Source organism: Poecilia mexicana, unplaced genomic scaffold (genome assembly GCF_051168715.1).
Source record: "Poecilia mexicana isolate PSO_F unplaced genomic scaffold, ASM5116871v1 scaffold_8, whole genome shotgun sequence".
NCBI lineage: Eukaryota > Metazoa > Chordata > Actinopteri > Cyprinodontiformes > Poeciliidae > Poecilia > Poecilia mexicana.
The window spans coordinates 26,608,016-26,621,237 of NW_028263377.1; the positions used below are offsets into that span (position 1 = coordinate 26,608,016).

The 13,222-nt window shown below is 38.2% G+C and overlaps 1 protein-coding gene across 1 annotated transcript in view; it reads left to right on the forward strand.

Annotated features, from left to right (window-relative positions):
- Window positions 1-5,229: 5,229 nt before the first annotated feature.
- Window positions 5,230-13,222, forward strand: part of grin2ca (glutamate receptor, ionotropic, N-methyl D-aspartate 2Ca) — a 35,753-nt gene continuing 27,760 nt past the window's right edge. Inside the window, exon 1 of the mRNA XM_014981204.2 lies at window positions 5,230-5,732. Coding sequence (XP_014836690.1) covers window positions 5,298-5,732 — 435 coding nt within the window. The 5' untranslated portion in view covers window positions 5,230-5,297. The remainder of the gene's footprint in view (window positions 5,733-13,222) is intronic.

Sequence of the window (13,222 nt, forward strand, 5' to 3'; positions counted from 1 at the left end):
GAGCTGAAAGTTATTATTCACCTGCTGGAGTTATCAAAGTATCCAGATGTCAGTGGGGAAAATATTGGTAAATAATTCATGAAAAACCTCTGGGAGCTCCTTCTGTGAAGAGGCTGCTTCCTCTGTGTGTCTCCCACTAGAGGGGGTTAAGCACATCTTCAATGTTCATTAGTCAGAGTCTCAGAGTCTGAGACAGAGAGCAGACTGTTAGTAAGAAGCAGCTGCTAATCTTCCTGGTTATTTTCACTGGCTGACGGGTAACTAAACAACTACCACCTTTAACAGTGACTTTACTAACAACGCAGATAACTGTCCTCTTTGTATAAAACATGAAACCCAACAAAATGTAGCCCTCAATTAGGCATAACATTATGACCTGGTGGAACGGACAACATTTAGAGGGCAATCTGTGTGATCCCACAACCATTCCTGACTCATTTCTCTCTGCCTACATAACCCAGAATGCCGTGCGGTTCTAGATAAGAGCTCAGTGAAATTATTTAACTTTCTCGTATTTTTGATTGAATTGATATTGACCACATGTCAGTCACAACTGTTATAATGCTACAGAGGAAAGCAACACTTCAGTTAATGTTTTTACTCAATGGTGGCTGAATTGCCTACAGTTTGCTTGTTGTGACAATAACATATAAAATGGTTAGATTTATTTATCTTTTGCCTAAAAAATCAGCAGTATAGAAAATTAAAGATTCCTCTTTGTATTGGTATAAAGTTTAAACACCTTTTAGTTATAAACCATCATAAAATTTTTACATTTCTGGCTCACTGCTTTCCTTTTGTATCACTATTGATGGAAAATAGACATTGCAAAACTAGGAAATGAAAAATCAACATGAATTCATTCAAATTAGAGTTACAATTTGTAATATGAGACAGGTGAAAATTTATTTGTCTTCTTGTCACCGAGAAAAGAAATGAAAACATATCAGAGAAATAAATAAATGCAATCAACTACAACATTTTTTCTAATTTACAAAGAAAACTAATTTACCATAGCTTTAGAAAAACAAGTGAATTATTTATTACCAAATGTTACTGTATTCATATCATAAGCCAATACATATAATAGTAACTAATAATAACACAAGTTGAGTCAAAGCTTATAATAAAGTAAGTGTGTGTAAATGAGGGTTTGGGAGGTAGTGTGTTCCACAGCTTGCGTCAGCAGGAGCACAATGACTCACAGTGAATCCAGGTTGGATCTGCGTTGTGACGACAGCAACAACCTGTCTCCTGTTTCTGCTGCTAACTACACGATCAACAAGAACTGAGAGCCAAGCAGACGGGGTAGTAAACACACAGGACAGACAAACCATGTATTTCATGTCTCTGGAACAAACAGATCTCAGTAATCATGTCTTATTCTAAACGGATCCAACACCAGCAGACCTGTATGAGCAAAGGCATCTTCTCTTTTTACATTAAGATTTTTTGTGATAGAACAGCATAAAGTAGTAATAGTATTGATATTGGTTTTTAAATCTGAAATGTGTAAATCAAAATGTATTCAGCCCTATGAATGTGTGGTGTGTTTCTACCAGCTCTAATGTCCAGCAGTTTCAACTTTTGATCAGTCTTCTTTGCAAAACAGTCCAGTTCAGTTAGAATGATGCTAAATGAAGCTATTTTAGTTAAGTTGTAAGCCTGTTTCTATTAAATTAAACACTAGCATATAACAGGGAAAAACTTGGCTTGTCCACCATTAGGCCTGTCACGATAACAAATTTTGCTGAGCGATTGTCTAAAAAATTATTGTGATAAACGATAATATTGTTTCAAGACCTTTTGACACTGATTTAATGGAAATGACTAATAATGCCTGCGATTTCCTGCCATAGATACACTTTATTGTCAAAAGAACACATAACACTGGAACTGATAAACAAAACAACCAAAAACAACAATAAAATGGATTCTCAGTCTTCATTAACAAAAAGCGTACTTGAATAAAAACTAAACAACATAAAGCCAAAGTGGAAATAAATACTGCATTCGACCAAAAGAGTGCAGATTATGAAGTCTGTATACTGTACTGCCCTTCAGTAATCACTAGATTTAAATAGAGAAGACGGGCACATCCGACTACCTAATGCAGTAGTTCATACCACACGATTTTTTGCCCCTATTTTCCCCTTACAACAATCTTAGAACGTTGGCCGATCTAAGATTGTCGCTGGTGATTTCGTAACCAATCTTCCTGCAGTGTATTGTGGGTTACGGTAGATCGTTGTGGCCGCTCTGATCTAAATCAGGGGTTTTCCCCGACTGGGAGCTTAACGCTGAATGTGACAGGTAGCCAATCAGAAAGCTCGGATTCTCCTCCTGGGAATCCCAAACAGCTGACACTGGCAACCCAAAGTCCAGCAACATTGGAGATGATATGTGGAAACAACATTAATGTTTATTCAACATTTTGTGAAAAGAATATAGAAATGACAAGAGGAGGAGTTGGAGCCAAATTGCTACCGCAGTTGATGAACCCGGTAAGTTTTCAGCTGCTCTTCGTTAACGTGACATAAATAGGTTATAATGATTTTCATTCAGTCAAGACTTTACGCTGACTCTAGCCACATGCATCACAGGTAGATTATAGTAAAGCATTGATTAATGCCTGATATTAAAATTAGTTAACTGGACTTGTAGCCATTATCTTGTGCCCATGTGGCTGGAAACTACACAGTGAACCCGATCGAACCTGAGAGACCAAACATTATCTGGCCCAGATACCCAGAAATATCTGGGTATCTGGGCCAGATACCCAGATACCCAGAAATCTAGGTACCTAGGATTTCTAGGTATTGTTATACCTAGAAATCCTAGGTATAACAATACCTAGGATTTCTGTCGGCTAATGTGTCTCTCAGGTTTTGAAAATGGGCCGACAATCGGCCGATAACTCGTGTCGTGTGCGCTGGACATTACACTAAGGAAATAAGGAAGGGAGGGTCAGTGGAGAGCACCGGAGTTTAGCCTTTTTTCATTCAGTGTCATCAACAGAAAGAAAAAACGCTAAGAACGTTATCGTTTATCGCAACAGGCCTATCCACCATCTTATGACTACTTTGAGATGAAACAGGATATGCACTCCCATTCAGTGCTCAACTTGTCCATCCTACACTTGGCATGGAGCGATATGGAGGAAAAAACACGTGTCAGCTAAATAAGCTTGTTTTGTTTGACACTGCTGTACTTTAACTGGCACTGAAGCAGAAAGAAAAAATGACTTATAAACTGTAATCCCTTTTTATTTGGATTTTATTTGTACAAATACCCCTGAGCAGTAATCTGTCACACTTTACTTTTAGATTTACTGTGACGTAGAAACAACACTGTGTGGCTGAGGGCAGTTAGGAGAAAATTTAAGTTATTTATAGCTAATGTTTGTTTTTAGTTTCTATAAAAAGAGTAAAGTTCATCATGCAGATTGGTAATGGCTACTGGTAATGTTTTAGGGTTGCATTAGGATGATTTAATGTTATTTTTTGTGTATTTGCATTACTCATAAATAAGTTCAAGTAGTTTCTGCAGAACCTTTATTGTCTGATTACAAGATTATTATCATTAGCAGCCATCCCACCTCTAAGATCCTCCACAGAAATACTGAACCACATGAACCACAGCAAGACAAAAAAAAGTTAATGGGGGAAAAAACATTATGCCTTCTAAAGTTTGTCATGTTTGAAAATATTTCTTGCTGATTTCATGTACAACTCTTGTCCGAGGAATGTGTCCTTTCGTGCAGAGGATGCAGTTGCTCATGTCCTAATAAACTGTCCAGGTGCTACACTTGTGTGATTCAGAGTTTCTCTCTGTATATTCTTCACAATTAGGTTATTAATTAGCGTCAACATAATCAAGTTTGTCATTTGTAAATCGATTCAGAATCGTCCATTTCTTCACCTCAATGCATTCAAAATTAGATTTTATCCCTCGGCCCTAAATCATGTTAGCTCATTCTTACTGCCACCACTTATGTCCTCTAGATCTGTCAGTTCCTTGCATATAAAATCATTCACATACGCCTCAAAGATCTGCATGGCTCAGACTACATTCAAACTGTTCCTTCTGTAATTTGATTGGTTTCTGTGAGTTTTTGTGCTTGTTATATCTGCTGAAAAATATTCAGCCCATTTGTTCTTGTGCTAGGTCTTACAAATCTGCAGTGTTCTCTCTGTGTGTGCATAATAAGAGTTAAGACATGTATAAAAAAGCGTCTGCATAGAAGCATCACATGCCTTTAAGGCCGTGTTATTTGTATTTCAGGATGTGAGATAGCTAAAAGGCAACATAGGAACAGGTATAGCAGCAGAACCAAACAACAGTTTACCTTGTGCAGCAGCCGGATCTCGATAAGTTTCTACACTGCAATCAAGCTGCAAGCCATGACGCCTGGCAGGGATTACCAAGGGATTACAATATATTCACCCCAATGGGATTCCATCACATGGTGGATCAGAGTCCTGTGACAGGGGACCATTGAAGAGCTCTCCCTAAGAGCCACAAACGTTTCTGTGACAGATTTGACAAAGAGCTCAGTGCTGTCTGAGAGCTCAACACAAACTGCTGTCTGGCTACAATATAAACCACTCACTGCAAGCTTTTAATGTAAATACAAGCTTTGGTCCCGTCCTAGGAAGGACGGGACCAAGGAAGACCCATTTGGGGTTGCTCAAAAAATATAAATCCTAATTTTAAAACTCATAAGAAAAGCAGAAAAGTGACTCCAAAAATCCGCCATAACACAAAACATCTCATTAATCAGGATAGTGAACAGCATGCATTAGAACCTTTATGTGATTAAGCCTGGAACTGCTGACGAAACTAACAGCATCAAAAGTACTGTCACGAGAGAAATATTCTAAATCCCCTTGTTCTCCATTTGTTGCATTAAACACTGGACACCATCTGTTGGGTTGGCAGGCTGAATGCAGCAACAGCAGGGTGGCAGCTGCCGGCCTGAGACGCCACAGCCCGGCCAAAGCTCCCTCTTGTATGTGGTTGCAGTCTAAAAGTATCACTCTGGGCCTCGTTAATGGACATTTCAGACTAGAACGAGGATCAGAACAAAGACAAAATGTTGTTTAGCCTCTTAATCAAAGTGAAGAAAACTTTTTAAGAAAACTTAAAAAAAAAAAAAAAAAAAAAAAAAAATATATATATATATATATATATATATATATATATTTTTTTTTTTTTTTTAAATGATCTAATCTATCAACCCTCTTTTGATCCCCTCTCTCTACTCCAACCCGTTCTACAGGCAGTAGGTGACTGAGATGGGCCTTCGTCTGGGCAGTTGGAGTGACTCCCTGTGGTGGCCGCCACCGCTGCCGCTGTTGCTGCTGCTGCTCTGCACAACCCCCTCCTGTTTGGGTCGGCCCTTCGGGTTCCCCGTGCCCTCTGTGAATGTAGCGGTGGTGTTCAGCGGCCCGGCCTACCAGACGGAGATAAAGGGGCGCTTGAGCCGGGAAAACTTCATGGACCTGCCGCTGGAAGTGAACCCCATCACTGTGCTGGTCAACAACACTAACCCACGCGCTCTGCTCACCCGGATCTGCGACACCCTGTCAACTAACCGGGTCCACGGTGTGGTGTTTGAGGACAATGTTGGCTCTGAGGCTGTGGCACAGATTCTGGACTTCATCTCCACACAGACAGCCGTGCCCATTGTGGGTATCAGCGGCGGCTCTGCAGTGGTCCTGCCATACAAGGTCAGTCAGGGTCAAAGTTCAGAAAGGGACGGGACAAAGGAAGACCCATTTGGGGTTGCATGCAATGTGCTGAGTTGCTGTTTTAAAATGTCTCCTCACTTTTGAGGTTTCTGTTGTTTTCTAGGCACTTTTTCTTGGCATGTCTCCCTCCATAGCTAAAAGGGGCAATTAGCGAAATGCTTCAACGGCGTGGATGTTAGCGTTAGTTCTAAGGGTTGGCCAATAAGTTGATTTAATCTTTTAATTAACTTTTGGTTTTTGAAGATTAATTGTTAAAAAATCTGAACTTCCTTTTGCCAATGGGTTGACTGACAAGAGCACGCCCAAGGCCTACCATCTTTTTTACAGCTTCTATTTATTTGGACTTTGAATTCAGCTCAACTCAATAATAGAGTATTAGGGGCAAACTAAGTTTTTTTCTTTAATTATGATAATGATGTTCTATTATTACCAGCATAAAGCTGTAATATTAGGAGAACACTTATGTGAAAAACAGCAAAACATTTTTAATAGTATCTTTTATATAATCCCTAATACTTAAAAAAATACTTATTTTTTAACACATCAGCATCAAATTATTATCAGTAGCAGGACTTTGAAATGGCCCCACTGCCAGTTATTTTTCATAGCAACTGTGTATGTTTAGAAGAAACTACACAGACTGAGCTGGTTAAGTCAGATCTTCATGACTGTCTACGATTCTCATTAAAATGACTTTTCTCTTTAAGATATGTTTTCTGGTAAAATCACATCTTTCTGCTAATATCACTATATTCTTATATATATATATAACAAATTACTCTATAAACTGTAAATTGCTTTGTGTTTTGGTTCAACAGAACTGTTTTACTTATGGGCACATTCCAGTTAGAACCTGATGTTCAGGTTCTGTCTGTTGTAATATATTAGTCAATCACTCCAAACAGTCTAACGCCTACTGTACTGTAATTACACTCCCAAAAGCAGCAAGGAAACCGTTTCCCTGAAAGCTAATGATGTATGTCATCAAACATCATTATTTCCATATGGACAGTGAATGTGCTGAAATAAATGACATTAGACTCTATTGTTTTTATAATGAATCTTTAAACAATCTCCGTCTGCAGATAAATGCATTAATAGAAATCAGGAAATGGAACCAGAAACAGAAATCTCTCATATTTAATCTAACCTTTGACTTTACGATCAATGTGGTGTTTGAAATCAGCTCAGCTCCGTATGTTGTGAGAAGGGAGTCGTGGTAGAGGGCTCAAGAGATGCCTGTGACACATCTGAGTGTTTAAACTTTGTTTGGTTTGAAGCTGGAAGGTTTAGCAGCAGTGATCCATCAAGGAGGCACAAATACTCTCCACAAAGGGATCAGCCACAGGGACAGACAGTAATCCTTTCAAAATGGCTTTCTCCTGGTTGTCTACTACAGATGTGTACAGAGGACAGGCTGGCAGAGGAATGTGATGCCAAGGGAAATGCTTGTTCAAACTGATGATCTTAAAAGATTTAGGGAACAGTGGATGTCAGGGTGTAGAATAGGACACGGCTGGGGGAAATATCAATTTTGAGAGTGAACATAATCAACATTTATGCAATGTAAGATATGCATACATCACTAAGATTGATCTAAACCTCCAAGGAAATCTTTAGACTACTTTGTATAACTGGCTGGACATTTAGTCACCCCTAAGCTTTCCAGTACGCTTAAAACCTTTTGAATAAGGGAGTTTACAAGAGTTACACTGGAGGAGAGAGATGTTAGCTTTTTTTGATCCATTTTCATCTGCAGTTTGTCTGATAATCTTGACAAAAGAAGTCAGGAGACTCAGGAGATGGCTGGGGGCAGCACGACTGAAACTTGGCTTTAAGCAGAGAAGCTAAGCTGATAAAAATGGAGCAGAGTTGGTCTTCAGCTTTATAAAGAACTTTTAAAAGACAACCGGGCCAAATGATGAACTTGTTTATTCTGTCCATAAAAAGGAATCCAGCTTCTCTGTAAAGCAGCTTTTATTCTGATCTTTGTGCAGCCGTCTGCTAGGCTGTGTCTGACCTTATAGCTTATTTTGGTTTAAATGTTGATTGTTTATCTAATTTCCAGCAACACCGAGCTACATCTACTTTTAACCAACAACATCTGTCTGTAAGCGGTTCTGGCTCTAATGTAATGCCAAGTCAGGTTAAAGGCCTTCACTTCTGTTTAGCTGCTTTTTGCCATTTAGTGGTTGATCATTTGTGCTCTGGTAATCAGTCATCAGACCCACTTCCTGTGGCCAGATTATTGATCTCAAAGTTTCAGGTATTGGTTGTTTTTCTGAATATCTGTCAGACCAATCTAATGTTTATAAGAAAGGAGCCAAACTGGGTGGTAAAATTAATTTCTACTTTGTTTTCATCCTGCTGTATTTTTTCAGTACTCCATCTGGGATTTGTCCCAGTGAGCTCAATTTCTCAGGATGCATTTCATCCTGGCCAAACAGTGAACAGAAGTTGTGAACAATGACTTTGAATTTCTGAGTTGTTTTTAAATTGGAACCTATATATGGTTGTAGTTTGGCAATGGCAACAGAGGAAGTAAAGGATGGCATTCACAATTCCAAATACTGAGCGATTAGAGGTGAAAAAAGAGGAATGTTTAGCTTTCGCGTTTTATATACATCAAAGAAAAACGCAAGCGACTGCCTAAACACAGATCCAATCCTTGAGTAATCAGTAGTGTCTCTATGTCTGAGGGTCCAGACCCTCTGTATGAAGCAAAGCGTAAAACAAGTGACTGGTTTTTACCAGGCTAATTTGTCACAGTACCATTGTATTCTTTTATGATTATTTAACCAGGTGGGAAAACTTTGTTTGACTTTATTAAGGAATTAAAATTCTCCAAAAATTCAAATTTTCAGCACCCATGGTTTTGTGATAATAAATTTAAAAGGATGTCGTCCTAACCCTAAAAATGTATTTTATTAAATATTGCATGTTTAATTTCTTTACTTATTTCAATGAATTGTTTTCTTGCTTGACGCGTCTTTGTGTTTTAACGATGTAAAGCAATATGTTCGGCGTTGTTGCTGAAATCTGCTGTACAAAAACTTGATTGATAAATCTTAACATTAAAAAGTAATAGGAAATTTAGTCCACTTGTTAACTAAATGTGAAATTAGTAGATAATCTAAAATTCAGAGATAGTATTTGGTTCTTTTGTTAGTATCTCATTATTTTAATCACCCGATTTTAGATAAAATGGACTAAAAATGCATGTTTATTTCCAAACTGAATGCATTTAAACAGCCTGGATACAGACAGCTCAGCCCTGAGGGGGATTTTTCCTCCAGAAACTCAGTGAGAGTTGTAATCCACACCCATTTGAACCAAATCCTTTTTTTTTAGTTTCTGTTTTTCTCCCCATAATCTGCCCTTCACAGCATATGCCACAAAGAGAGAGAGAGAGAGAGAGAGAGAGAGAGAAGTTGCTTCTAAATGGGAGAGATATGTTGTCCTGTAAAGAGCAATGAGATGATTTTGCAGTTAATCTGCATTAACAGGGTTTGCCAACAGGAGGTGAGTTTCCTCGAGTCGAAAACGAACCTTCAGCAGTCTGGATGAAAGGGTAAGGTGGAAGTACTCTCCTCTCAGTGAACATTTATCAGTGAAAAATATACACGTTTATTTCATTTTTAGTCAAAAAATTTTACATTTCAGTTCATCATCATCAAATAATTTCAAACCCTCACTTCCTGTAGTGTTGGTGTTTACCCTTCACTTGTTTAATTAGAAGCAAGTAAACACCAGTAAGATCTTTATGATTTCCATAATTCACATGTTTTCAGACATCTCCCTCATCAGCTTCAGCCATTTTAGCAGAGCTGCTGTGTGATGTAGCCATAAGCATGCTCGTCCAAGGTAATGAAAGAGGTTTTACTCATCAGTTAATGTCTCCTGCTGCTCATTTACACTGAAGCAATTCTAACTCAAATGCAGGTAGAGCAAATCAATCATAATCACTTGCAGAATAAACACGTGTAATAAGAAATAAGATGGTAGGTGTTGAAATAAATCACTGCTCTTTACTGGTAATTAGACAGTAAAAGAATTTGAAGCTGTTAATATATGCTGTCTAGTGAAGGCATTAAAGCTGCCTGTCAGGAAAGTGTTGAACGTGTTATTAATGTGGAGCGTCCCTGTTGGAAAGCGAACGTAATCTCCTCACCCCTGCTGCGGCACCAGCTTCCAGACTGACATGCCTCACCAGATCCATTCCTAATTTCGTGAGGCCCTGGGGAATCATTCACTATATATTCACTACATCTACACAACAGGCAGCAAGGATCAGGTTATTATCACTGACCTTTAACAACACAGAGAGATGACTGTTTTACTGAGTTACAATTAGTACCAGTTACCAAATCAAAAACTGTGAGTTCAACAATAAAATTAATAAAATACTAAATAAAGGCAAGTTAACAGTTTCAATTCCACTAATCAAAACATCCTACAGATGGACACTGAAAGAAATCCTGGTGTTCATGATAACCAAGTCAAGATTTAGTCCAGTTCTGGTGAATTCAGTTGATTGGACTTGATTTGGATAGCACCTACCTGCCTATATTAGGTCCCACAGTTGACAGTGCAGGTCAGAGGTCAAACACCGAGAATGAAATCAAAGGAATTGTCTGTAGATTTCAAAGACAAGATTGTCTCAAGGTACAAATCTGGAGAAGGATCCAAATGGGCCAAACCAGAGACTTGAATCTGATTGAACAACTCTGGAGAGATCTGAAAATGACGGACATCTTCATCCAATCTGATGGAGTTTGAGAAGAACGGGCCAAACTGCTTAAAGATTAGTGAGCTGAGCTAATGGCATCGGATTCAACGAGACCTGAGGCTGAAACCGCTGCCAAAGGTGGATCAACGAAGTGACAAGCAAAGGTTGTGAATACTGACATAAATGAGAAATTGTCATAACAAGGTATTTCTGTAAAGAAGTTTGACAAAGGAGAGTCATTTAATACATTATGAAATAAAGTTGTAACATAAAATGTGGAAAAAGTGAGGTGGTTGAATACTTTCTGGGTGAACTGTAGGTTCAACAGCTGTTCAGTGTTAAACAGATTTTAACTACAACATAAAGCACAGGTGTTCAATATTACTGTAAATATCCAACAATTGCAGTTTTAAGTTTTAAGTGCAAATCATCAATGTGTGAATGTAAAAAAACATCAGTGTGAAGATAGTTATTGTAATATTGGTGTGCTTAGCTTGATATCAACTCCACTGCACATTTCAGAGAAAAATAAGATTGCCCTCTTTATCTTACCATATTTATCTGACAGCTTTTATCTTCATATCACAGTTGATTTATGTGATGCTGTCAGAAGCAGTTAAACCAATGGAGCTCACTCACTTTTAAATGCATCACTAGAAGTAAATTCTGATCTTGGAAAGTGACGGGTGGATGTTACAGGCTGATCAGATTCCTTTTCTTAAGCCATTTTACTTTGTTCTATTACATTAGATTATAGGCTGTTGGTCTTGGAGGTTAAAACAACCAGACGGCTACACGTCAATTTAAGGAGAAGAGAAAGCTTTGATTTTGCCAGTAGGGTTATCATAAAATAGCAGGGCTAATGTGATTGGGAAACGCAGACATTTGGTGTGCTTCAAATGTAATTTAGCAGTCAAAAGTGCAGGTATATATATGGAAAATTTTCCTCCAATCATTAAAAATTAGTTTGATATTGTGAGTTGAACTTCAAAGCATTCTTTAAGGGATCCATTCTGCAGACTGACGCATCCCATCCTGCGAACCAGAGTGTTTTAAGAGAACAAAATGTAAGTCTCGCAAGAACAAGAGCCTGGGGCGGTTCTCTAAACTAGAGCAGTTCTTTTTTTATCCGTCTGTCTTTTCTACTTTTTGAACTCACTTCTCTCCGCTGCCACATCCTGCATTTTAAAACTGACTTCACTGTTGCAGCCCGACTTATCTCAACTAAAGGCAACAGTGTTAAAACACTGATAAGCAGCAGCCAGCAGGGAGCGAGGAGCAGTGTTGGCGGTCAGTGGACATCCATGAAATCCAGCTTCATTCTGCAGCCACTGAAATGTGAAAGACTGGGAAGTGAACAGAGGATGGAAGTGTTTGAGTGCTTCATTTTAGAGGGCACTGAAAAAGATTTAGTCACTTTAAATGTCACAAATACTAAAAATGAAAGTCTTATTGTGAATGTCAGTGCAGAGTTTCTGGAGCTTAGCAGGTTTCCGTCTGTAACTTTATAGTTCATCAATTTTAATTTGATTATTGATAACCAGAGAGAAAATCTAATGTTTAGTGAGAAATGCCAGGATAGTGTGTCATCGTGCAGGATCTGTGTGACGTCAGCAGCACAGGAAGCTGTTTCCAGGGTACTTCCTGCTGCGTGGCGGAGGCACACATGTCACAACCAGGAGAAGTCGCCAGAAGTCACTCTCTCCATGAAGGGCCGTGTGTGTGCGTGTGTGTGTGTGTGTGTGTGTGGGTGTGACTGTGGGATTGGCTTTGATTGAATCATGTGATCAAAATCTTAAACACTGTTTTATGTTCAAACATGAAAGCAAACATCAGGTTTAAATGTTTGTGAACAAACATAACTATAGTTAAATTCATCTTTGGAACTATGAATGTTGACTAATATTTCACTTTCTTAATTCCACCCTGAAGGTTTTTCATCATTTATTTATTGCATTATGTTTCATAGCAGGCACTTTCAGATAGCAGAGCTGAGTGTCTTCTAAATGGAAAAAGGTCCAATTGAAAGTTGGCACATTTATTTTTTTTCACCCAACTAAGGAGAAATGGCAGGAAATTTCTGCTCAATAGAACTTATGTTGTTAATCAGACTAATAATTTATATGCAAGGGGAGAAAATGTATGCAAGTCAGATAAATATCAAATCTACAATACTGAGACATTCTGGGAAAAGTAAAAACAATGTAATTACTTAGTATTAAATTGGTTTAAACCTCATGCAGTGCCATAGAATGAATTAGAGTTTGTCAAGGTACAGTAAGATTTTAAATAGTTAATAAAATTGTTTCTGAAATAAAACATGTATTACGTCCTGAATATGAAAATCCATGAAGCAGCCTGCTGTATATTCCCAGCATGTGGTTGTTACGTTACAATATAAGCAAAAAGTGCAACACTTATATGATCAGCATCCCTGCAAAGTTATTTTATTTTAAAAGAGGAAAGCTAGTTTCCACATGCAAATTTTCCAGATAAATATATCCCTTCAAATGCCTTATATTAGCATTCGTAGGATCTACTGAATATCAATTTCAACTGGGGATATTTATACTTTTCTTTTTTTTTTTTTTACCAAACAGAAATGTCATACAATTTGTTCATTTCAAGTCTATCCAACTCTAACATTTGCATTCCCATCGAGCCAGCATCTCTGGCGGAGAATTAAATTTCCATTTTCTGTAAATGATTCCTTGCATCCTTTGATTCCTCGGACGGCGCT